Source organism: Curcuma longa, chromosome 4, assembly GCF_044706935.1.
Source record: "Curcuma longa cultivar G26 ecotype Majalengka, Jawa Barat chromosome 4, ITB_CL_G26_1.1, whole genome shotgun sequence".
In the NCBI taxonomy this organism is placed as follows: domain Eukaryota; kingdom Viridiplantae; phylum Streptophyta; class Magnoliopsida; order Zingiberales; family Zingiberaceae; genus Curcuma; species Curcuma longa.
The window spans coordinates 20,974,842-21,002,149 of NC_133864.1; the positions used below are offsets into that span (position 1 = coordinate 20,974,842).

The window sequence follows — 27,308 nt, forward strand, 5'->3', positions numbered from 1 at the left end:
TTAATTCTTTTCTTTTAGAGTTTGTTAAGAAATTTTTCTTTTTATAAGGAATTTTTTTTAGAGTTTGTTAAGAAATTTTCCTTTCTACGAGGAATCTTTCTTAGAGTTTGGGTCTATATAAACATGTTCTGAGTTGATATTTAGGAGGAGAAGTTTTGGTTTGATAATAATTTCGACAATGTCATTTATTTCCCTATCTCCTGTTATTCTTCTGAATTAACAGGTTTTAGAAGATTATTTTCGACGTTCGCAGTCGAACCAACAGATTCAATATTGCCCCCGGGATAATCGTTATCCCGTCCGGCGTCAATTGGTATCATAAAAAATGGAGGCTTCATTTTAATTTAGAAGAATAACAAGAGATAGGGAAATAAACGGCATTGTCGAAAATATTATTAAACCAAAACTTCGTTTCATAAAACATCAACTCATAAAATGTTTATATAGACCCAAACTCTAAGAAAAATTCCTCATAAAAGAAAAATTTCTTAACAAACTCTAAAAGAAAAATTTCTCATAAAAAAGAAAAATTTCTTAACAAACTCTAAAAGAAAGATTCATCATAAAAAGAAAAATTTCTTAACAGACTCAATCCTAAAAATCCTAAACGAATTTAAAAAATCTTAAAATAAAAAAATAGAATTTTTTAAAACTACTCTAAATACCAAAAACTTTAAAAAATTGTTAAAAATAAAAATGATCAAAATTAATAATAAAAATCTTTGGATGCTCCTGCATCAGTCGTCCCAGGTTGAAAGAAACTCATCCTTGAATTTAGAGTAGTGTCAGGTGGTCGTCCAGGAAGAAGATCGTCTTGCACCAAATCAATAAAATTCATTAGTAGTTGCTGGACTTTAAAAATTCTCGTCGATTCGCTGACGAATATAACATCAAGAGGCCACGGGTTGATCATCTTCCTTGTTGGTAGCCTTAATCATCCTTTTTCAAAGCCTGAAAGAGAGGTTAATAGCCTCGATTTCTTCTCATCACAGCTCAAAGGGGAATATAATTGTATCAAAAGACATAAACTAATCATGTTGCTAGATACTCCTGCATCAGACGACCCAGGTTGAAAAGAACTCATCCTCAAGTTCAGGATAGTGTCTTCAAAATAAAAAATCTTTAAATGCTGATGAATCAAAAGTCATCGCATAAGTGGTGGAATAGGAGAAAGATCCTCTGATAGTAACTCAGTCAAATCTCCAGTCGGTTGTTGTACTTCTGATCTAACATAAACTACATCTTCAGATAGTCTGTCATCTAGAATCTTACAATCATCACCATAAAATACCTCATCATATATTGGTTCGCTAATTGATTTGGTCTCATCTTCATCATAAATTGGATCGCCGACTATTTCGATCTTGTCGTCGATATCTTTCTCAAGAAAATTTGTATCCAAGTATAAATAAAAGAATTTACGACCTTTAAGATTTTGGGCACTACGATCACAGTGTGAGGCTTCCTCATCTGGAACCTGCCTATCACGATCTTGACCATATACCTTACGATCTTCAAGATCTTGTGTCGTTAGACGTTGGAACTCAGTTTCATCTTCATCATAAATTGGATCACCGACTATTTCGATCTTGTCGTCCATATCTTTCTCAAGAAAAATTGTATCCAAGTAAAAAAAAGAACTTACGACCTTTAAGATTTCGAGCACTACGATCACAGTGTGAGACTTCCTCATCTGGAACTTGCTTATCATGATCTTGACCGCATACCTCATGATCTTCAAGATCTTGCACCGCTAGACACTGGAATAACTCCGTAACTTGTCTCTGTGGATCAAGAATCTCGTCTTGGGTATTACGATCACGGTATGAGACTTCCTCTGCTGGAACCTGTCTGTCACGACCACGATAACAACCATGACGACAATCCATCAGATCTTGAGAGCTTTGATACCAATTGTTAGTACTGATGGAATCAAAATATCTCCACAATGGTATGATATTATCCACTTTGGGCCTAAGCCCTCATGGCTTTATTCTTGGGCTCTCCCCATTCCAAGGGACTTGGGCCCGATCTGTCGCTGAGGACACTTCTCTAGACTACAACTCGAACAGATTCAATCGTCAAATTCTCAAGCTGGGCTGATCCCGGTTCACTCTCCGTTACTAGGGAAATCCTCGTAAGTTTCTCCTCCTCCACTTATTTATATGCTTAAACTCGGCGGATGGTCTCGCCTGACTTGGGGCCGCAACTGGGGTTGCATTCCCAAACAACCCGACTCGACGACAGTGCCTCGTCATGCGACATGGTCCGAGCCAGACGGGGCTCTCACCCTCCCCGACACCCCATTCCAAGGGACTTACGAAAGATATCTCCATTGGCATGAGGCCCTTTGGGGAGAGCCCAAAAATAAAGCCATGAGGGCTTAGGCCCAAAGTGGACAATATCATGTCATTGTGGAGATATTTTGATTCCATCGATTCTAACAAGTGGTATCAGAGCGAGCCCGCTCTTCACTGGACTAATCGTCGGAAGAGTCATGATCCAGATCTAACCATGTGGGTTGAACCTTAAACAAAGAAAGTGGGTGCTCCCGTGTCTGAATCAAGAAGACTAGACACCAGGTAAAAAGTCCTAGTTGTGGCTAGGCAGGAAGTTCTAGTAGGTCGGGTGAACTGAGGGGCAGGAAGTCCTAGTTGCTACTAGACAGGAAGTCCTAGTAGGTTGGGTGGATCGAGGGGCAGGAAGTCCTAGTAGGTCGGGTGGACAGAGGGGCAGAAAGTCCTGGTGGGTCAAGGATTTGGACATAAAAAACAGAGGCTTCCTATTTGAGAGGCTCTGTCACAACCAACTCAACTATGCCCCAAAAATGAATGATTATAACTCAATTGGCTAATTTTTGTACTATCTTAGTAATAATAATTTATACTTTTTTCATAATAAAGAAGAACAAATTAATTTTATTAAATTAAAATAAATTAATAATTTCATAATAAATTCATCTCAACTTATATAAAATTTGAATCAAATTTTATTTTTATTTTAAGAATCATCTCTAATTTATATAAATTTGAAATAGATTTATTTCTATCTCAAAATTATAAATAAAAATTATATAGTTTTAAATTTTATTTGTAATTAGTATTTATTTTTGTTTAAAAATTTTTATTTATAATTTCATTTCAAATTTATTTTAACTTCCATCTCAAATTTCTTATCGTACATTATATTTTATTAAAGTGAAATAGATTAATATTTTTGTAGTAAATTCATCTTTGATTTATCTAAATTTGAAATAGATTTTAATTCCATCTTAAATTTTTATTAAATTGTAAATAGATGTTTTGATAGAAATTATACGGTTTCAAATTTCATTTATAATTTACATTTATTTTTATTTTTAAAAATTTATATATAATTTTGTATCAAATTTATTTTAAATTCTGTCTCAATTTTTTCCTAAATATTATATTTTATTAAAGTGAAATGGATTAGTAATTTTGTAGAAAATCCATCTCTAATTTATCTAAATCTGAAATAGATTTTAATTTCATCTTAAATTTTTATTAAATTTTAAATAGATATTTTGACAGAAATCATACGGTCTCAAATTTAATTTATAATTCATATTTATTTTTATTTATAAAAATTTATATATAATTTTGTATCAAATTATTTTAAATTCTATCTTATTTTTTTTTCAAATGTTATATTTTATTAAAGTGAAATGGATTAGTAATTTTGTAGCAAATCCATCTCTAATTTATCTAAATTTGAAATAGATTTTTATTCAATCTTAAATTTTTTTATTAAATTTTAAACGGATGTTTTGACAGAAATCATATAGTCTCAAATTTCGTTTATAATTCATATTTATTTTTGTTTATAAAAATTTATATATAATTTCATATCAAATTTATTTTAAATTGTGTTTCAATTTTTTTTAAATGTTATATTTTATTAAAATGAAATAGATTAGTAATTTTGTAGCAAATCCGTCTCTAATTTATCTAAATCTAAAATAGATTTTAATTCCGTCTTAAATTTTTATTAAATTTTAAACGGATGTTTTAACAGAAATCATGCGGTAACTTCTGTTTATAATTCTTATTTATTTTTGTTTATAAAAATTTTCAAATCTAACACAATGAAATTAAAATTCATATATAGCATAATTTACATCACTATAAGAATGTACATTGCTATTGGCAATATAAGAAACGGCCATTTAGAATATTGACTTTTAAGGCAACAAAGAAAACGTTTAACACATCCTTAATAGTTCGTGCATAAATTGATTGATATATTTTACAATGAAAAAAATATTAACGTGTGTTACGGACATATACCATAAGCCTTCAAAAATGTCTTAATAAATTTAACGATCAAATTATAATAGAGCCGAATGTTTTAGCCTTCTAGAGAATCTCAAAAATGTATCTGCTTGAAGATAACTTTTGAAATATAAAAGAAGTTTTGGGTTTTCTTATTTCTAATCACCACTTGATTAGAAATAAGAAATTTGATTTCATTCAGTATAGCTATTTGCCTAGATTCTCGGTTTTCTTATTTCTCATCACCACTTGCTTCCAATGTAAGCAATCCGAGATTTTCTACATCAGATAAGCTTCCAATCTCGACAGTTAGCTATTCTGATCAATAAATGACATCCGAGATATCAACTCAATAGATAGATAGATAGATAGATAGATAGATAGATAGATACATGTAAACAATAGATTTATATATCTTAGTGGATGGATCTCCAACGTGTGGCCCCATGTTTGTGGACATCAATTCTGCCGGGTTCATTCTCCAGATCTATGTTTCACCCTTCTCCAATTCGATTCGACAGGAACTAAGTTCTTGTTCTGGTTTGATCAGTGACAATATATAAAATCAAGTATTGACTAACTGATGGGCATCCTATTGAAAGCCATGAAAGAAAGAGTCAACAAGGAAAAGATTCCTCTCTCGTTTTGTATCTGATTTTCATAACCTCTCTAATACCAAAGTTACAGTGGCATGATGGCATGATTATTCAAATACATTATTAATAATAATAACTGGTAAACCAAATCTCGGGCTGCCTCTGGATCCCAGCCAGCCAGCCAGCCAGCCAGCCAGCCAGCATGTATTATCGATTGCTGAACAAATAAATAAATAAATAATTGCTTTCTTGTGAATATTATTAATTTTTGTTGTTTGTTGATTCTGATGTGAGAGGATGGGAAATTGACACGTGAAGACAAAAGGAATGAAAAAAAAATGAATTTAATTATAGCAGCAGCCAAAAAGACACGAAACATCGTGACGAAACAGCTTCGTCGCCCACCGTCCATCATCGATCCAACGGGCAGGAGAAAGACATCGAAGTTATGATTGCCGTCGCATGGAGACGACCACGTCGGGCGGGGCCCATATATCTAGTTACCTCGCCTCTGCACGAATATGATTGGAGGTGTGTAGATCAAGGTATAAAGTAACGCGTGTTAAAACGATTAATTAGTCTAGTCTTCGTAATATTAAACGGGAAATTAAGAGAACTGTTGGAGTCTTTAACGCAGTGCCAGAAGAGGCAATCAAAGAGGAAAGTGGGTTAGAGAGAGAAGCAGAGCATCTCCATCGGCGGAGAACAAAACAAAAGAGAAAGATCCACCTCGAAACCCTCATCGTCTCCTCTCCGCTCTCTTTTTCCCTCCTCCAATTTTGTGAATCCGGATCCAGAAGACGCGGGAGGGATGAGGGAGGAGGAGGAGGAGGAGGAGGGCGGCGACTGGTTCGCGCGCTGGGAGGAGCAGCTGCCGTCGCCGGAGGAGCTCATGCCGCTCTCGCAATCCCTCATCACGCCCGGCCTCGCCCTAGCCTTCGACATACCCATCGCGGCCAGCAACCCCAGCCCCGCCATCTCCCCCCACCACCACCTCCACTTCCACTGCGCCGGCCCCGCGCTCACTTCCGCCTCCCCCAACAACCCCCCGGCGCTGCCGCCTCCTCCGGAGTTTGAGTCCTCCGATCTGAACTCCTCCGGTAGCGGCGGTGCCGGAGCTGGCGATGAGCCGGCGCGGACGCTCAAGAGGCCCCGCCTCGTCTGGACGCCGCAGCTGCACAAGCGGTTCGTCGACGCGGTCGCGCATCTCGGGATCAAGAACGCCGTTCCCAAGACCATAATGCAGCTCATGAGCGTCGACGGCCTCACGCGCGAGAACGTCGCGAGCCACCTCCAGAAGTATCGCCTCTATCTCAGGCGTATGCAGGGCCTCAGCTCCTCCTGCGGAGCCGGTAGCGGCGGCGGCGGCGGCCCGGTCTCCGCCGTCGACGCAGCCACCGACCAGTTGTTCGCAAGCGCCCCGGTGCCCCACCATTTTCTCAGCCGAGGAGGAGTCGCGGGGCCAGGGGCGCCGGAGCCGTTCCTGCCCTACGTGCCGGTGGCTGCGCTGCAGCACCACCAGCAGATCGCCGCCGCCATGCAGCAGCAACACTACCACCAGAGGCATTTGGGGCAACTCGGATCTCCCACTGGTAGCGGAGTCTTTGAGCACGGGTTCCTGAACCGGGCGGCGGTGTCACCATCGGGGATACATCAGATGGTAGGAGCAGCGTCTGGAATAGGGTTGGTGCAGCACACTGCCTCACCAGCCACCAATTTTTCCGATGATTTGGAGACTTCCGGAAGGGAAAGCAATGGTGAGAGGAAGGTGCTGACCCTGTTTCCGACAGGTGAGGACTGATTGCGCTTCTCTTTCTCCCTAGTCTACTTCGACTATCATGTTTAGGAGGTGCCAATTAGATAATTAAGGCCCAGGAATAGTCTTCTCTACTTGGTTCTTGGCGTCATAATCCTATGTTCTTGGTAGGCCGGCGTGGTAAGATTGCAGAGGAAACTAATGCGTGCTTGTTCTCCACATTGGAATTGGATCAGGAGTCGTTAAGTCCCCCTAAAAGCATATTGAATTCATCTTTCCTTATAGTACTAAACCTCTATCGATCCCACTTCAGTATTCGACCATGGTTGTTTCCTAAATTATTGGATTCCTGCTTGCTCTGAGTGAAATGGTTTAGTGATTCTTCCGCATGCATCCGAATCCTTGTGATAGTTACCGGATTAAATTTAAAGCGAATGATCTATGTTTATATGTCGATGATATTTGGAAAATGGGATTGAAATAGAGAATCAAGAGATGAGAAAAATTGGAATTTGTTTTCCAAGAGAGCTCTAATATCATCAGCTAAAGAACTGTGCAATTATTTTGCTTACTGTTGAGAAAAACAACTTTGACTAAGATGATCCCATTCTAGAATCACTGTCAACTGCATCTTCTATATATTACTTGTCCAACCATTTGATCTTGTCTTTTCTGCAATCGTCATTTTATACTTCCACAGAGTTTAAATTAGCTTGAAATATTTGGGAAGGCTTTCCGCCATTTGTACTGAGGAATGTGTATCAAGTATTTATCCATAATATATGACTTCTGAACTTTCTATTGGCGATGATGATGAATGGTACTTTGCATAACTAGAGAACAATTCTAGAACACCATTAAGTACATAATGCAGTATGAAACGGATTAGATCTTTTTATATATTAGTTTACATGGAGAACCAAACACATCTCTTTTGTTTTTTCAGGTTGACTCAATCTTTGATGGAAATCTGTCATATTGTTGAGGGTGACCATTTGTGTGCTAGTTATTATGGTAAAATCTCCTGGGAGTTTGTTCATAGGATTGGATGTACAAACAGGTCTAAGTGGATGCAAATTTTCAGCTATACATCGATCGTGATGCCAAACAACACAAATGATAGAACTTCTATGACTTCAGGAATAGTCCGACTACCAGTTATGAACACCTTGTTGATCGTTCTTGATAATTCCAAGCCTTCTGACAAATGTTTGGACAATGAAGGAAGTTCTTTCTACTTTCTTTCGGGACCTTCTTACTTTCTTAGTGTTGTGAACTAATTCTGAAGTGCCATCCATGATAAGCAATTATTCTTTACGAAATGAGATGTCACAATCTTTTTTTTGTGCTACAATAATATTACATATTCTAAGTGTTCAACTCTATGGAGAAATTTTCATGGGTTTCAATTTTTTTTCTAAATCCTTCATTTTATTGTCAAGGCTACTAATTAATTAATCTAGATCACACCGAGCCCTTAAAAGCTTTTTTTGCTGATGATATCAATTTGTCTCTTGGAATTAAATCCCACGCTGAGAAGTTGCTCGGTTTTAAGGTCGGTAGGAATCACAAGGCAAATAAGTTATCAGAACAAAAGACTTTTACTCCAAGGCAAATAAAGCTTTATCTTCTTCCTTTTGTTTCTTTTGAAAAAGCATTTTCCTTGCTTACGCTGTTTATGTTAAGGTCGGAATATAATCCTTACAAATGAGGTGGGCTAGAATATCTGTTTTCAGTTCGTTGGGTTGATGAGCTTCTGAGGAGGATCTCGTTCGAGGCGTGGGGCCAAGGATTTGACTAGCAGCGATCAAGAGGAGATTCAAAATTAGATCAGCTCATGATTTGAAATCAACTGTACAATTTATAAAATCTAACCCTTAATTTTAACTTTTCAAAGATGGTTACGAATTAGAACCATCGATTAGGATTCGATTTTCAATTGAAAATTATTATTTTATGTTAAAGAATAAAAATTTATAAATGTGAAAAAAATAAAAACAATTATGCATTTATTTAAGTTATCTATTTATCCACTTGGGATATAAGAGTATTAAAATCACAAAATTTATTAATTCCTTTGGTATTAAAATATTTTACCTTATTCTTTAAAAATTATATTCTTTTATTATTTTTATAACTTTCGTTCAATTATCAAAAAGTACTTAGCTTTTAAAAGTCATGAATTAAAATAGATCGATAAGTCTTTATACTAAATCCTGGATTATCTCTATTTTTTATATTAATGATTTTTTTATCTAATATTAATATTATTATAATTTAGTAGGATGAGATATATATTACATAAGATATATCTTTGAATAATTTAGTACGATGATAATTTTTATTATATATAATTTTTTGTTGAATGAATAATATTCCTTATTAAGTTTATTATTGAATATATCACACAAGTCAAATAGTCTCTCATAAAAATATGCAATTTATTAAAAGAGTTAGATTAATACAACTAATAATATTTTACTGAACCATGCATGTAGATTTCGAGATTTCTCATTTTACGTACTTAACTTTTATAATACCAAAATCATGTAGTACATTCCCATTATACCCCTCTTCTTTCGCTACTCTCAACAATTTCTCTCTCTTCTCTAATTTTTTGTTTTATCTATTTAAAAATTCATTGTTCTTAATTTATACTGTCGAATTCAAATTTGAAGGTATAAATACACTAAAGAGGCTTTAGAAGTACATTGATTTTGATTTGAAGTAATTCGCAGTTCTCTAATTCTATCAGTAAGTTTCGTCTACACTATTTAAAATTTAAAAATTTTATATTTTTGAACCAAGGGAGTCCTAGAAACTCATTGGTGGTGTTGGTTAGTGAGTATCATTGTCTTTAACCTTATAATGAACTTATGATAAATTTTATCAAGTCTTTGCTTCATTTCTCTCAATTTATGATATCAAATTTAGGTTTGAAAATGTGAATACATTAAGAAGGCTTCTAGGAGTATATAGTGGTTTCAGTTTGAAGTGATTCGAAGTTCTCTAAGTCGATTAGTCAATTTCAGACGAAACTGGTTATAGACCTACATCATTCAAAATTTTAAAAATTTGATATTTTTCGAACTCGGAAAGTTAGTGGTGTTAGTTAATGAGTATCATTGTCATAAGTCTTATAATAAATTTGTAATAAATTTTATCAAGACTTTGTAAGTTTAAAAATTCATTACTCTCAATTTATGCTATCGAATTCAGATTTGAGAGCAAGGATATGTAAGAAGGCTTTGAAAGGAAGTTCTAAGAACTCATTAGTGGTATTAGTTAATGAGTATCATTGTCCTAAGCCTTATAATAAATGTGTAATAAATTTTATCAAACTTTTATAAGTTTAAAAATTTATTGTTCTCAATTTATGCTATCGAATTCAGGTTTGAGGACATTAATATATTAAGGAGGCTTCTTAATGATGTTGGTTAATGAGTATCATAGTTATAAGCCTTATAATGAATCTGTAACAAATTTTATCAAGCCTTTGTATGTTTAAAAATTCACTGCTCTTAATTTATGCTATCAAATTCAAGTTTGAGGGCATGAATATATCAAGGAGGCTTCTAAAAGTAAATTAATTTTGATTTGAAGTAATTCGGAATTCTTTAAGTCCATCATCCAATTTTGAAAAAAGGAACCTTGTACCTCTCCACATTACCTTTAGAATCTCTAGTGGTTTTAAATAGTTATTTGCAACCAATGAGCTTGTCACCTTCTTTCCTTCATTCATGGTATCAATCCACTTCTAAGAGTTAAAACTTTACATCACTCCAATGTCAACCACATGTTTTTAAAGAAATACAATGTAATCATTTGACACTACATTCTCCTTTATCTAGTGGATCTCCAAAATGACATAGGTTCTTGATGTTGTAGAATTTGTTCTTCTAGAATAGTTTTTAAAATGGAAAGTTCTCCGATGTTGTCTTACCTATTGTGTCTTGAACATGATCGAGAATAGAATCTTGACCAAATTCAATAGCACCGATAGGAATATCAACATATTCCTCTTTAAAGATAGTCCCTAATGTTGGTATGGGAAGCACCAGACGATCGAACCTCAGTTTTGATAATGATATTAGGTTCAAGTTAAGTGTGTTGTTGAGCTAACATTGTTAATTTAAGTGTGCAGGGAGCATAGGGTTGAACAAGTTCTAGTTGCGACTAGACACGGGAAAGTCCTGGTCTGGAGGATCAGGCGGAAGACTTGGCAGAGTCAAGAGCACTAGGTGAAAGTCTATGCAAGGTCAGGAGGATCGGAGAGCGTGACACAAATCCAGTCATGTACGATCAGGAGGGCCAGAGGACATGGTGAAGTCTGGGCGGTCTGGAGGACCGAGCGCAGCAGCAAATCTTGAAGGCTAAGGACAGAGCCTAGCAAAAGTCCAACAAGTCTGAAGGATTTGATTGACCAAGGTAAATTCTCCTGAGTTGAATGATTAAGATACGTTCCCAAGGAGAACATTAGGCGTCGGCCTAACCTAAGATCTCACTAGAGACCTAAAGTTAAGACCAAGAGACAATTCTAGGAACTGACTCTTCAAACCTTGTTTTACATGTTATTTAGACTAACTTTCAATGTAGGTTGGAGAGGTTGAATACTTAAGACTCCAAGTGAAGTTTTCCAAAAGTTCAGTGTTGGAGTCAACCTGAGTGTTATCAAGTCGACCTAAGCCTAGTTAACCGCAGCGAAAGTCGACGTATATTAGAAACCCTCTATGTCATACTAGGGTCGACCTGAGCACTGGATAACGCAGCGAGAAGGCAAGGCTTATCTGTAAGCTCCACGTTGGACTAGAGTCGACCTGAGTAGGGACTCAAGTCGACCTGAAGACAAAGTCTGCACGAAAAAAGAGGATCGATGCTGAGTTGGAGTCGACCTGAGCATTCTATAAAAGAAACGATGACCAGAGGCTGAGACAACACTTTTCGATCATTCCACGAGATTACTTTGTCCAGATGACGGCGCTCTGAGCAACCAGCAGCAACCCTAAAGCCGCCGTAACGCCAAAATCACACAGAATCGAAGATCAAGATTATTCGGCGACTTGGGTAACATTCATTGACTTAATTTGTAAATCCGATACTGTTTATCGAGATAGATTTTGTATTACTCAACTTGTTTCCGTAAGGAACAAGTTATTATAATGAATTGCTCATCGGAAACGGTCCAAGATCGTCGGCCTTGGAGTAGCAGCCTTCGGCTGTGAACCAAGTAAAAAAATTACTTGTGTTATGTTCTCTTCATTCTACTTTAGTCTTCTGCAATCATACTCTGTTCTTATGCTTTCTAACGCGTTCTAAATCGTACGTCGAAAATTGATTGAAAAATGGTAAAGTGCTATTCACCCCCCCTCTAGCGCTTTAATCGATCCTATAATTGGTATCAGAGTGGGGTCCTCAAATCCAGTGCAACCACTGATCGAGGAGATTTTTGATTTGCTTTTGGATCTTACGAATTTTTTTTTCTTTCTCGTTTGAAATTTTTTTCTCTTCCCACACTACTAATCCAAGACCTAGTCTTGGAACTTATTTGCATTTCTTTTCTGTGTGCTAGACAAATAGCCCACCAGGAAGGATTCAGCACCGTGAGACCTCCACTGTTCTCAAGGGATGATTTTGCCTACTGAAAAAGTAGGATGGAATATCACCTGAAGATACAGGTGATATAGATCGTCATTCAGACGGGATTCACGATCCCAACTGATAATGGCAGACTCCCACAATCTTGCGAGTGTTGGGATGCTTCCATCCAAAAAAAGATCAAGGTAGACGCGAAAGCAACTCAGACTCTCCAGTGTGGTCTAACCAAGGAGGAGCTGAACCGAGTCGGTCCGTTTATCAACGTGAAGGACTTATGGACGAAACTAATCGAGCTCCATGAAGGAACTTCGATACGAAGGTAAGTAAATGCGACCTTCTTTTCAATAAGTTATATAATATTCAAATGCTAGATGGGGAGACCACGAGCGACCTACATGCACGAATACAAGATCTACTCAACGACCTACGTACACGCGATCGGGCAAAAGGTAGAGAACCGCGATATAATAAGGTACGCTCTAAAAGCGTTCCCAAGGAATACCTTGTCGGCATCCATGGTGGATGCTTACAAAATTTTCAGGGACCTTTCTAAAGTTAAACTTGATGAGTTATTTCCAAAATTTGAATTACATGAGCAATCTAATACAGAAGTGCAGGAGAAAGATATAGCTCTTCTTGCAGATACCAATCAAGACAAGAAAGCGAAGAAGAAAGTCCATGAAGATTTAGAGTCTTCAGAATCCGAGGTGAACAACGAAGTGACCTCGGAATTAGTCAACCTGGCCCAAAAATATTCTGGAAGAAGCACGGAGTCAAACTGTAGGAGATTAAGAAGGTTGTAAACAAGATGAAATCGACGACTACCGGCAAATCGGAGATGAGGTGCTATGGGTGTAGTTGGAAAGGGCATTGTTAGAATCGATGGAATCAAAATATCTCCACAATGACATGATATTGTCCACTTTGGGTCTAAGCCCTGATGGTTTTATTCTTGGGCTCAACCCAAAAGGCCTCATACCAATAGAGATATCTTCCATCCTTTTAAACCTATGATCTTTTCCATGTGTTTTAGATGTAGGACTATGTTTTCACCCTTGCAAACCAACAATCCCCCCCTCAAACAAAGGACCACAGACTCCCCTCAAACGAAAAGCCTCCGTTTGATGTCTGAATCCTCGACCCACCAGGACTTTCTACCCCTCGGTCCATCTGGCCTACTAGGACTTCCTGCCTAGCCGCAACTATGACTTTTTACCCCTCGATCCATCCGACATACTAGGACTTCCTGCCTAGCTGCAACTAGGACTTTCTGTCTGGTGTCTGGTCCTCTTGATTCAGGCACGAGAGCACCCACTTCCTTTATTTAAGGTTCAACTCATATGGTTAGATCTGGATCATGGCTCTTCCGACGATTAGTCCAGTGAAGAGCGGTCTCGCTCTGATACCACTTGTTAGAATCGATGGAATCAAAATATCTCTACAATGACATGATATTCATCCACTTTGGGCCTAAGCCCTCATGATTTTGTTCTTGGGCTTAACCCAAAAGGTCTCATGCCAATGGAGATATCTTCCATCCTTTTAAATCCATGATCTTTTCCATGTGTTTTAGATGTGGGACTATATTTACACCCTTGCAACCCAACAGACATTTCATAGCCGACTGCCCAAATCAAAGAAAGGACTGGAAGACCAGGAAGAAGGCCCTCAAGGCAACTTGGGACGAGTCGTCTTCCGAAGAGTCAGACAAGGAACCAACAACAACCAGCTTCCTCACACTTCCGACTCGGGATGAACCTAATCGAAGCGACAGCGACTCGGACAGCGATGAAAGCCACAGATCTGTATCTGGTTTAGAAGGTTCGACCCCCGTTGTAAGTAATGAAAGGTTCTTTCCAATAATTATTAGTTTAACTAAGAAGTTAGCTAGATCCAACGCCTTAGTTGAATCGCTCCAAGAGGAGTTAGTACTCCTCAAGGAGAAAGTCAACACTAAGCCACCGACTCAGGTCAACTAAGTTGAGGATTCGACTTGAGTCCAACTCGAGGAAGAAAACTTTCAACTAAGGACCCAAGTCAGTGAACTCAGACGGTCGCTTGAACGATTCACCTCTGGGTCTAAGTATTTGGATATGATACTTGGGTCTTAGAAGGCTGGATACAATCGATCGGGCATTGGGTTTAAGGCTAAACATAAGTCATTCATATCATTGACACATCGAACCCAAACACGAAACCGATCTAGAGTCCAAGCGTGTGTTGTTAAGTCCAAGTTGGTTAATCCAGTTAGACTGAACTAATTTTGGGTCCCTAAGGATCAAATTTACTTGATCCGACCCAACAAGGGTCACGATCCAAGGGGATCCAAAATAAATTGTTTGATCACATGTTTAACTTAGCTTTTACTTTCCTATAATAGAAAACTTAGGTTAGATAAGGACTAACTATTTGATTAATACTTGACAACCTAGTACCAGGGTGGGGCGAGATGATAGTACGTTAGAGAGATTTGGTTTAAGTGGTCAAGTAGGGTAAGGAGTACCTTACTTAGTTCACTTAGCCAGATTGAACTAGCCGAAGCTACCTCGCCACATCCTAGACTAGTTAGACCAAAGTTTATCAAGAAATTGGTTAAGGTCATAACTTTCTAAATCAGTTTTATCTTAGAATGTGGTTGTTACTCCGATAACCAAGAAGGTCTCTATGCCTCGCCACTGTTTGGAAACAGATTTTTGAAATGTGAACTTAATTGATTGACGGTTAAACCTGAATCTAACTCAAGGTTAATCAAATATAGATACCCACACAATAAACAAAGATAAAATCAAAAAAATGCAAACAACTTATTCTTTGTACCACGTGGATCATGAATTGTTTTATTTTGGGTATATACCATCAGCTAAATAGTAACCCATGTTGTACTCTTTTCTGACATAACGAGCAGGGGGAGCAATACCTTGAGCTTAGACTCCAATACATTAATGTCATTGTTAGAGGTGCAGATGTCATCTCACAGTACTCATAGGATCAACTGCTTGATCACTTAGAATCAAGTGAGATGAATTAGGTAATAATCTTTCTTAATCAACCTAACCCGTACAAAATAATTATCATATTTCATTAAAAATACCTAATTAATTTTAAAACCAGATTTAATACAACTTAATAATTCTTACTTAAAAGAAATATTAAACCTATTTGACATAATATCTAGCATTCATTTTTTTTAATGTGATTGAACAATATTGCATAATAATTATTATTTTTTTACACACACCATTATCATTATCAGAAGATGGGACATCACAATGCACACACAATATTATTATTTTAATTAAATATTTTCAAAACTAATTTTTTAATCACAATACACACACTATTTTTATGGTACATAATAACTAATTTTTGCAGGCGGCGGGACACCACAATGCACACATATATCATTATTTTTAATTATTTTTGCAGGCGACGGTACATCACAAGCACACACTATTATCATTATTTCATCACAATGCACACACAACAATGCACACACAAATCTTATACAACACACATAAGTTTTTCCTATATAATGGCTGATAATAACCGATCCATAAGGGCTTCCCATTCAGATTTATATAGTAGTACATCTCACTTTGTGGATGGTGAGTGCAGTGGAAGTTACGTACAAGAATAATTAACTTCATAAAAATCACTAATCATGTAGGGAAAGAAATTGACAAGATTGTTGAGGTTTATTTTAGCGAGTACGTAGGAGACAAAAGAAAGTCTTTTCAATTGTAGTCAACAATGCTTCCTCTAATGACACTACAATTGATTACTTGAAAAGAAGAATAAAAAGTGAAAATTCATTGTTGTTTGAAGGGAAATACTTGCACTCAAGGTGTGCATATCATATGCTTAACTTCATTGTTAAGGATGATTTGAAGGAGTTTAATGTTTCAATTAAAGCTATAAAGAATGCAGTTGTTTTTATTCATTCTTCCCCATCGAGGTCGAATAAATTTAAGGAGTTTGTCATGCTAGCCAAGTTTTCTAGTACGTTAACAGTACCTGTGGATGTCAAAACAAGGTGGAATGCAACTTATAAAATGTTTGAAGTTGCATTAAAGTATAGAAGGGTGTTTGAAGGGATGGCTGAAGAATAGTTGCCTTTTATGAATTATTTTTGTGAAAAAGATGAAAAGAGTAAAGAAAGGATGGGGCCTCCAATTGTTACGTTGATTATTGGGAGAACGCAAAGGCTTTTGTACACTTTCTTAAGAAGTTTTATGATGCCACTTTGGAGCTAAGTGCATCAAAAAGTCCTACATCCCAATCGGTTTATCAATCAATGATTGCACTACAAATTGAGATTGAGAGTGAGAATTCATGATTCAGATCCAACTCTTCAAAATGTAGCATGTGCAATGAAGCTAAAGTTTGACAAGTATTGGAGGAATTGGGATAATATGAACCCTTTGATATTTATTGGGAATATTTTGGACCCGAGGAACAAACTTTAGATGATCAAAGTCGGTGTCAAACAATTTGGAAGTTCTCTTACAAGGTCCAAGAGTTCGTTGAGTGGTCAAACAAAACTTGGTAACTTTGTGAATGGAATACAAGGGAATAGATGATATATTGAATATTGATAGCCAAAGTATGCAAATAGAGTGTGATGGTGGTACAAGTGGTGGTGTTGCTCTTTATGATGAATTGTTTGATGATATGGAAGCACAAAATGATGAACAACAGCAACTTCAATGTTGTGTTTGGTTGAAGGTTATCATGCATAATAGTAATTATCAGGTAATTAAGTAATCAAGATGATAAGAAATAAAATATAACCTATGTTGTTTGGTTCAATCTTAAGTAATGCAATGAAAATTTATTTTTTTTTGGAGATTTTAGTGTATAACTTAGTGCAGGGAATTGTATTAGTCGTCAAATCGATGATCTACCGTTGTATTTACTTTAGATTCTAAATTAAAATCTAACGGTCACCTCGATCATTTATGTATATATTGTAATATATCGAATAATAATATAATAATTAATAAGTTTGATATAAATGAAAATAAAATATATAATAATATTATTATTATTACTAATGGTGAAATAAATAAATTTGGACAATATTTTAAAATTTTTTATTATTTAAGAATTTTTTTGGGATAATTTTTTTGGATTTTAAATTATATCTATTTAATTTATCTCAATTGGAGTAGGGAGTTGATTGATTTAATTGAATAAAATTTTACCCTAAGTTAAAAAAAACCTCCGTGATCATCCCTCACATGCGCAATCGTTCCCTCGCCAAACCGTTTGCCGCCTCTGGCCCATGGCGAACCTTCCGCATGAAGGAATGGCGATTACGCCTAGCCGACATCGCTTGCCGATCATCCTGTTCATGAGACCAATGAGTCGTTGCCACCGCCAACCCTCAACGAGCCTTCAGTAAGAAGGAACGACGATGACACCGAGCCTTCCGCACAAAGGAATGGCAGCGACCGATGCAGCTGGATTCTCATTAACCCTTGGAATCAAGGAAAATCTTATAAATTCGACGTAATTGCATTCTGAGTTGCATGCCCTCATTTGTTGACGTTTGCTGATGTAGCGGACATGTATCATTACTTGGGATCGATCATTACCTAAATCAAATGGGGTTATCAATGATAAGCTTCTATAGATAACCATTATAGCCTTGAACCAAACGCACTGATGAGCTAGGGTTTTATGCATTTTTAATCGATTCAATTTTGGGTTTTAACATGAAAATAAATTATAAAATGAATCGAATTGATCTTGATTGTCATATATTGCATAATCTGAGGCTTGATTATAATTTTCATGATTTAAGGGTAATTTTTGTATTAATTTGATTTTTTATTGATTTTAGGGCTCGAACCGGACCCAACTTAAGCTCAACCGCGGTCAAATCGAGTCAAATTGGCCAAATTGATCAAGCCAACATGGAGGACACGACTCGGATCGAGCCCGATCAAAATCTCAGAATTTTTTGGAAGCCCTAAGCTGCCCTAAACCCCAGATCAAGCCTGCACCGTTGAATCTGAAATCAAGGGTCCAGATCTGTTGATTAATCAGAGTATTTAAACTGAACTTAGGGAATGAACAGTGCGGCCGCCCGACACTGTTCATCTTCGTCCCCGACAGCGAGACCCTGCTGCGCGACGTATCAAACGGCGAGTCCATTTCCACCCAAACTTCTTCCATAGCGTTCCTTGATCCACGAGAAGTCCAAATCCGGTTCGTAGGGTAAAATCCAGCAGCTGGAGAGCGCACGACGGCGGGGGTTCTACCGGCGGCGTTCCTCTCTGTTTCGGTTTGTTCCGGCAATCCACTGTGAAATCCGAAGCCGCCAACGGACGAGGGGTTCTCTGAGGTTCGGCGAGCACTCCGGAATCGTCATCGAATTGATTGGAGCAAGAAGAAGAGAGAAATCCGGGATCTGCAGCTTCAAGGAGTTACTGCCGAGCTAAGTTTGCACCGTAGAGGGTTTCTTCGGGGTTTTCTGGATTCGAGCAGCTAGCAAATCACCCGAAGACCACGATGAAGACTCCTGATGGATTGTCGAACCACATTGTTGGATTCGACAAGTTGTTGACACCAAATTGAGGAATCAAGGAAGAAGGGAGGCTGGATTGTTACTGAACATTTCTGATAATGTTTATGAGTTTCCTGTTTCTGAAATTCGATTCTTCAGTTTACGTTGATTTAAATTTTCTCTTCAATGCTTGAATTCCTGCTAGTTGAGTGAAATTTTAGTTGTCGTTTGATGATAGTTTTGCTATAGGATTTGCTTAGCTCTTTTTAACCTCCACTGTTCCGTGCCACTGAAGCTTCCTTCACGTTACTGTTCGGTGCCATTACTATTCCGTGCCATGCTACTTCAATTAATCGGTTTGTTAGAGTGGGGTAAGTTGAGTAGGGATTGCATTGCTAGCTAAGTTGTTTTGTTTGCATTTAATGTTTTAATCGTATGTTTCATGATCTTGATGATAGGTTTAGATTGCTTTACGGGCTCTCACTAACAGAAGCGGGCGGAGGACTTGGCGGAAGAGAAGAAAACATTGGAGGCTGAGTTCGCCGCCTATAAAGAGGGGGAGCCCGGGCGTGTGCAAGCGGCCCAGGAAGCCTGGCTGGCGTCTCAGGAATACTTCGACCAGTTCCAGGAGAAGACCGCCCGAATGCTGGAGCATGGCTATGACGGGGCGCTGAAGCAAGTGTATGAGGCGGGATTGTTTCCTCCCGGTACTTCTCTGGAGTTCCTGGATATCAATAAGGTCTGGTCGGCGCTGCCCGAGTCGGAGAGGAGAGGCTGAGGGATAGTAACTCCTTTTTTGTAACTCCTTTTTTGTACTCCTCCCATTTTGAAGTTGAATGAAAGTCCCTTACCTTGTAGTTTATCGTTACTTAGTTCTCAATCTCGGCATCGAAGTTGTTCTCAGGGGATAAGTCAAGACTGGGAATTGAATCCTGGCTACCCCGAGCCGGATGAGTTGGAGCTCTAAGGAGGGTGTTGCCTGGAGGAAGATCCAAGCTCCGATTGGTTGATCTCGACTATGCCCGAGCCGGGATAGATAGGGCCCTGAGAAGGGCGATTGCTGAAGGAGCAGGTCCGAGACCTGATGGCTCGATCCCAACTGTGTCCAAGTCGGGAGAGGTTGACCCTGAGAAGGGCGATTGCTGAAGGAGCAGGTCCGAGACCTGATAGCTCGATCCCGCCTATGTCCGAGCCGGGAGAGATTGGACCCTGGAAGGGCGATTGCTGAAGGAGCAGGTCTGAGACCTGATAGCTCGATCTCGCCTATGTCTGAGCCGGGGGAGATTGGACGTTGGAAGGGCGATTGCTGAAGGAGCAGGTCCGAGACCTGATAGCTCGATCCCGCCTATGTCCGAGCCGGGAGAGATTGGACCATGAGAAGGGCAATTGCTGAAGGAGCAGGTCCGAGACCTGATAGGAGGGAGTCGCAGCTCGCTCGACAGGAGACGAGTGATGCCTGAAAAAGTCGTTTCATTATCGGGCATGTTTACAATAGAAAGTACAAGGGAGCGCAAGAAAAGAACTTCCGGGAGCTTCCTAAGTCCGATAAGGTTGTAAGTGAGTCGCGCTCCATGGCCGCGTCAAGTCTTTCCCTGTAGGGTCCGCTAGATAGTAGGCGTCGGAACTCGTTTTCTTGACGATTCGGTACGGACCTTCCCATGGTGGTTCGAGTTTGCCGACGTCTCCCACGGGTTTGACTTTCTTCCAAACCAAGTCTCCAACTTGAAAAGTCCGAGGAATGACTCGCCGTTTGTAAGTACTGCACATGCGTTGTCGGTAGGCGGTCAACCGAGTGGCTGCTCGGTCTCGGGCTTCAGAAACGAGGTCCAGCTCCATGAATCTTCGGTCGTCGTTGTCGGTGTCATAATATTGCCGCCGATCCGACTCGACGCCCACCTCCATGGGCACCACAGCTTCTCCGCCGTACACTAAGTGGAAAGGTGTCATACCGGTGCTTTCTTTTGGAGTGGTGCGGTACGCCCAGAGGATACAGGGCAGCTCCTCAACCCAACTTCCTCCTTCGTGATTTAACTTAGTCTTTAGTCCCCGCACTATCTCCCGATTGATGACCTCGGTTTGCCCATTGCTCTGAGGGTAGGCCACCGAGGTAAAGGCTTGCTGGATGTCAAGTCCTTTGCACCATTCTTGGATCTTTCTGCCTTGAAACTGTCGCCCATTATCTGAGATGAGGCGACAGGGAATGCCATATCGACACACGATGTTCTTCCACAGAAACTTGAGCACTGCGTCTTCAGTGATTCGGGCCAAGGCCTCAACTTCCACCCATTTGGAGAAGTAATCCACCGCCACCAGTAAAAATTTCTTCTGCTGGGACCCTGTCGGGAAGGGCCCGACTATATCCATCCCCCATTGGTCGAATGGGCACGAGGTAGTGGCTGTCTTCAACTGCTCCGTCGAGTGTCTCTGGAATGGTTGGTATTTTTGGCAGTGGAGTGATGAGTCAAGGTTTTTATGTATTTTTTAATCAATTCAATTCTAGATTTTTACATGAAAATAATTGTTAAATGAATTAATTTGATTATATTTGTGTCATGTGGTATAATTGAAGGTTTGATTAAAATTTCTGTGATTTAATGACAAATTTTACATTAATTGCGTTATTTGATTTTTAGGGCTCAAATCGGATCAAATTCGAGTTCAATCGCAATCAAATCGAGCTAATCTGCCCAAATTGATCAAGCCAACATGGAAGACATGACCTAGATCGAGCCCGATCAAGATCTCTCAAATTTTTAGAAGTCCTAAGCTGCCCTAAAGCCCTAGATCAAGTCCAGATCATCAAATTCAGAATGGACGGCCAGGATGCATTGATTAATCAATCGAAAACTATATAAACAGATTTTAATCGAGGAACAGGGCGCCGCTACTGTGCTTCGTCCCGCCGCTACTGTTCATCGTCGTCCCCGCAGAAGACCCTGCTGCGCGACGTACGTGTAACGGCGAGCCCATTTCCACCCAAACCAATTCCGTTGCAATCCTTGTTCCCTGAGGAATCTAAAACCGGTTGATTGGGTATATTCCGGCGGCCGGAGGAGGCGCGACGGCGAAGGTTTCGCCGGCGGCATCAAGCCCTGTTTTTGTGAATTTCGGCCATTCTCAGCTCAATCCGAAGTCGCGCTTCTCTGGGGGGTTCTCGGAGGTTCGTGTAGCAATCCTAAATCATTTGAAGAGTGGCCGAGACAAGTGAAGACGAAACTCCGGTTGTCCAGCTCGAAATTGGCGCGTGCACGGGTCTATCAGCTCCGGAGAGGGTTTTTCCAGGGTTTTCAGGCGTCGGGCAGCTAGCACACCATCCGAAGACCGCGTGGAAGACTCCAATTGGATTCAACAGCTTGTTTGACACCAAGCTATGGAGAAGAAATTGGAAAAGGGATGGGTTGAATGCGTTACTGCTCTTGTGAACTTACTGCATATTTCATTTCGGTCTTTCTGCATATTTCATTTCTGAAAGTTGATTTTGAACTTTTTTGTGAACTTGAATTGTTTGTTTGAATCATTAAATTTATAGCTAAACTTGATGATTTGAATTAGTTCTGATTCATAGTTGTTGCTAACATTCAATGGTAATGACAGCTTGTTTCTGAATTCACTGTGCAGTGCCGAGCACTGTTCCGTGCCAACTTTCTCACAGAGTATCAGTAGGTTAGGGTTTGTAGTTTAGTTTTCATCCTTGATGTTGGTTAAATTGAATTTGAGTAGTTAGTTGTTTTAGAATAGTTTAAGTTTTGGTTGTGTGAATTTGAAGTTACTGGACCGTGCCATTAGTTATTGATTAGGATAAACTAGTTTAAGCATTTTTATTGCATTTTAGGATTTAGAGGGTTGGTTTTAATAAACATGGAATCGTTTTGTTGCATTGTTTTGCATCGTCAAATATTTGATTATTCACTCTTGCCATCAAATTGTTGAGTTCACTTAGCTTGTGCTAGAGTTAGATTGCTTTAGGTTTCATTTTTAGACTAGAACTGTATTTTTGATTTATTTGCTCAGTTTCGTTTACATTTCACTTAAAAACACCAAAACCCCATTTTTATTCGGAAAACCAAAAAACACGACACGATAAGCTCAAATTAAACAACTTTTCTACTAACCTTGGAAAAATACGACTCGAGGCCCTATACTTGCTTGCTTGTATTTATCGTGGGTTTTCGATAAATTTTAAATCAATTTGCAACCCTACTCGTGACACATTAGCAATTTAGGGTTGTCATGGAGGCAGGTTGACATCAGCTTCGCCGCATCCGCTTGAAGAGTTGGCCAAAAGTATCCGGCTAGGAGGACCTTCCGGGCCAAAGATCGGCCTCCCGCGTGATTGCTGCAACATCCTTGGTGGGCTTCCCTCAGCACGTATTCGGCGTCCTCGAGACTGAGACATTTAAGCAACGGCCGAGAGAAAGCTCGACGATACAATTGATCCCCGATCAGGGTAAATCAGGGGGCTCTTCTTTTGAGGAGGCGGGCTTGTTCGGGGTTCGCGGGTAATTCGCCAGCTCGGAGGAAAGCAAGTATCAGATTCCTCCAATCACTCGGATCGGCCGTCCCGGATGGCTGATCGATCTGCGCTATCCAGGCTACTTGTGTAATCGGCCCTTCATCCGTCCATTCGGTGACCGAACTCGCCAGCCTAGCTAATTCGTCCGCCTCGCCGTTCTCGGTCCGTGGAATCTTAAGGAGCTTGACCTCCTTGAACTCCGTTTTCAATTTGGCGAAGGCCTCGGCGTACCGGCGAAGCCTATCATTCTTGATCCCATAGCTTCCCTCGACTTGCTGAGATATCAGTTGAGAGTCCGAAAGGAGCTGCACCCGGGTTGCTCCCATCCTTCTAGCCGCCTGCAGGCCCATGAGGACTGCTTCGTACTCGGCCTCATTGTTTGAAGCCTTGAAACTTAATCGCACCGAGAGTCGGACTTCTTCTCCCTAGGGGGAGACCAAGAGCACTCCGACTCCGCTTCCTTTCTTGTTGGAGGACCCGTCAACATAGGCTTTCCACTCCTCCTCGGATTCGCCTTAGTGCACCTCGGCGAGGAAATCCGCCAATGCTTGAGCTTTGATCACCACGCGGGGTTGGTATTGAATTTCATATTGACTGAGCTCCATCGTCCACTTCACTAGGCGTCTTGAGAACTCGGGTTGAGTGAGCACTCTCCCCAAGTTGCTGTTTGTCAAGACAGTCACCGGGTGAGAGAGGAAATATGGCCGAAGCCGCCGAGTCGATAGGATTACAGTCCAGGCCAGCTTTTCCAAGCTGGTGTATCGGGTCTCAGCTCCTTTCAACAGATGACTGAAGAAGTATACCGGTTGCTGGCACTGTCCGTCATTCTTTACTAACACTGAACTGGCTGCCGAGTCGGTGGTGGAGAGATACATCAAGAGTGGTTCACCCGGGAGCGCTTTTGCCAATCGGGGGAGCTGAGTCAGGTAGGCCTTCTGTTCTTCAAAGGCTCGGTCGCATTCGGCGTTCCACTGGAACCTCTGAGCCTTTCTAAGAATTTTGAAGAAAGGAAGGCTCTGCCCCACCGAATGAGAGATGAATCGGGACAAGGCTATTATACGACCGACCAGCTTCTGGGCTTCTCTTAAGTTTCGGGGAGGGACCATTTGCGCTAAGGCTTGTATTTTTTTCGGGTTAGCCTCGATTCCCCTTTCGGTCACTATGTAACCAAGAAAGCGCCCTGCTCGGACACCGAAGAGGCACTTGGCCGGATTCAGCTTGAGCCCGTATTGTCGCAGAGTACCACGAGTCTCGTCAATATCGACTATGAGAGAGTCAGCCCGAGTTGTTTTGATCAGGATGTCATCGACATAGACTTCGATATTCCTCCCTTGTTGTTGTTGGAACACCCGATCCATCAGGTGTTGATAGGTAGCCCCTGTATTCTTCAATCTGAATGGCATCACGGTGTAACAAAAGGTGTCGTCGGCTGTTATAAAGCTAACCTTGTCCTGATCGGTTACATCGAGGGGAATCTGATGATAACCTTGATAGGCATCTAACATACATATGTATTCAAAACCGGCCGTGGAATCCACCAGTTGATCTATCCTCGGCAGCGGGTAACAGTCTTTGGGGCAGGCTTTGTTGAGATCCCGGAAGTCGACGCACACCCGCCATTTGTTGTTCGGCTTCGGCACGAGCACTACATTGGACAGCCATGTCGGGAAATGCACCTCCTTGATGTGTCCCGCTCTCAAGAGCTTCTACACCTCCTCCCGGATGACCTTATTCTGCTCGGGGCCGAAGTGCCTTCTCCTTTGCTTGACGGGCCGAATGTTGGGCAGAACATTGAGCCGATGGACCGCGACAGAGGGGGAGACGCCGGTGAGATCCTCAGTGCTCCATGCGAATACGTCCTGGTTCCAGAGGAGACATGCCCCGAGACTTTCTTTCAGCTCGGGCGGTAGGTCCGCTGCTATATGTACGGCGGTCTCGGGTCGGTCCGGACAAACCTACAAGGCTTCTTTTTCTTCCAGGCTTGTGATAGAAGGAGCTTCCTGCACTGAGTGGATTTTGCCGCCTTGTATCTTCCGATTCTTCTTGGCTTCGGTTCTGACCATGTCCACGTAACATTTCCGGGAGGCTAGCTGGTCTCCTCGGGCCTCCCCGACTTGATCTCCGACAGGGAATTTCATTTTCTGGTGGTAAGTAGAAACCACCGCTGAGAATTGTGCTGAGGGTCGGCCTCCCCAAGATGACATTGTAAGTGGATGGCGCGTCCACTATTATAAAGGGGACGCGCCGAGTCCTCTTCAAGGGTTCCTCTCCTAGCGAGATTGTTAGGGTGATCTGCCCGAGCGGCCGCACTTCATTCCCCGTGAATCCGAACAGGGATGTGGCCATAGGTACCAAGTCGGTCTTGTCAATCTGTATTTGCGCAAAAGCTTTTGTAAAGATGATGTTTACCGAGCTGCCCGTGTCGACGAAGACGCGGGCGATGTTGTAGTTAGCAATGGTAGCGTGCACGACTAAGGCGTCGTCATGCGGGATTTCCACTCCTTCTAAGTCTTGGGGTCCGAATCCAAAGATCGGGCCCTCTTCCTGCCGGCCTCTGCCGACACCGCAGACCTCCAGTTGTCGGCTATGGGCCTTTCTAGCCCGATGAGAGTCACCGTCGGTCGCCCCCCCCCCCCCCCCCTGTGATCATGAGGATGATGCCTCGGGGAGCGTTGTCATGATTGTTGTCGGGGATGTTCTCGTGGCGATGGGGCCTTGGTTCTCTGGGAGCCTCGGCCCGAGGAGCAGGTTCTGCTCGCCTTGGAGAGCGGTCTCGGGGATGAGCGGTTCGAGGCGAAGGGGGTCGTGCCCCGGAACCAGCCTGCTCAGCGGCGGACCGCCTCTGCTTCGGGGTGGGGGATCTCCGCCCCGCTGATCAGCAGCCAAGCTTAGCTCTCGGGCGTATTGATGACATTCACTGGTGGCGTGGCTCCGAGACTGATGGTATGCGCAAAATCGGAGAACCCACCGTGAGGTTTCGGCAGGGGGACTGGGTTGATTAGCCACCTCGTGGATAGTCCGATGGCTTGGTTTGACGGGCGCCGAGAGGTGATCCGAATCGGACCTGGCCAGTAGCTGGGGTGCCGGCTTCCAATCGGCTCGGGGGGCAGGAGGAGCATGCCGATGAGAGGAATTGCTGTGGACGGGGTTGGTTTCTCGGCGCTATGCGGACTGAGCTTCTTCCACGTGGATGTATTTGTCGGCGCGACCGAGCAGAACGTCGAAGTTTTCGGGAGGCCTTTTGACTATCGATCGAAAGAAGTCCCCCTCCGTCAAACCTTGGGAGAAGGCGCTCACGAGTACTTCTGAAGATGCATTGGGCACCTCTTGTGCCACTTGATTGAATCGGTGTACAAAGTCCTTTAGAGATTCCCGGGCTTTTTGCTTTGTGGAGAAAAGGTCCATGATTGTCTTACGGTAAGCCTTGCTGGTGGCGAAGTGCCGCAAGAAAGCTCCTTTGAAATCGGCGAAGGACCGGATGGAAGATGGTGGCAGCCGATTGAACCATCTAAGTGCTGATCCGGCTAAGGTGGTCAAGAAGACCCGACACTTGATGGCGTCTGTGTATTGGTGTAGCAGGGCGGCGTTCTCGAATCGGCCCAGGTGGTCCTCCGGATCGGTGTTCCCAGTGTAGTCGGAGAATTGAGGCGTTCTAAAGTGCCGAGGCAATTCCTCGTCAAGGATTCGGCGCACGAAGGGAGAGTTTTCTAGTCCTCTTCCTTCTACCGTCTCGGATCCTTTTCCTCGAGCGGGTTCTCTGATCGGAGTCTGTTCTGCAGCTGACTCCATGGAGGCGTCATAGTAATCAGCTTCCGGCAAAGGCCTCAGGGAGGGAGCTTGCGGGGCTTCTGTCGGGGTCTGTTGTTGCCGAGTGATTGCCGGGGGAACCTCCTCGACACGAGCGTGCATCCGCGAAGGCTGAGCTGCGGCTTCATGTTGGCTTCGGGTGATGGCTAGGACCGCCGCCGCTACTCTTCGGTCAAGCTCTTCCAACGTCAGAGTGATGAGCTGAGGCTGTGGTGGTTCACCCATGGGCACGTCTTGA

The 27,308-nt window shown here is 41.4% G+C and overlaps 1 protein-coding gene across 1 annotated transcript; it reads left to right on the top strand.

The window, feature by feature from the left end:
- The first annotated feature begins 5,535 nt into the window (after window positions 1-5,535).
- LOC141826149 (transcription factor MYBC1-like) lies at window positions 5,536-8,018 on the top strand. Its single transcript, XM_074713397.1, has 2 exons — window positions 5,536-6,678; window positions 7,591-8,018. The coding sequence occupies exons 1-2, from the start codon at window positions 5,700-5,702 to the stop codon at window positions 7,593-7,595; spliced, it is 984 nt and encodes a 327-aa protein (XP_074569498.1). The 5' UTR covers window positions 5,536-5,699; the 3' UTR covers window positions 7,596-8,018.
- The last annotated feature ends 19,290 nt before the right edge of the window (window positions 8,019-27,308 follow it).

What these genes read in the sequence shown, in the direction of transcription:
- LOC141826149 (XM_074713397.1), top strand. Translation starts at nt 5,700, where the DNA reads ATGAGGGAGGAGGAGGAGGAGGAGGAGGGCGGCGACTGGTTCGCGCGC.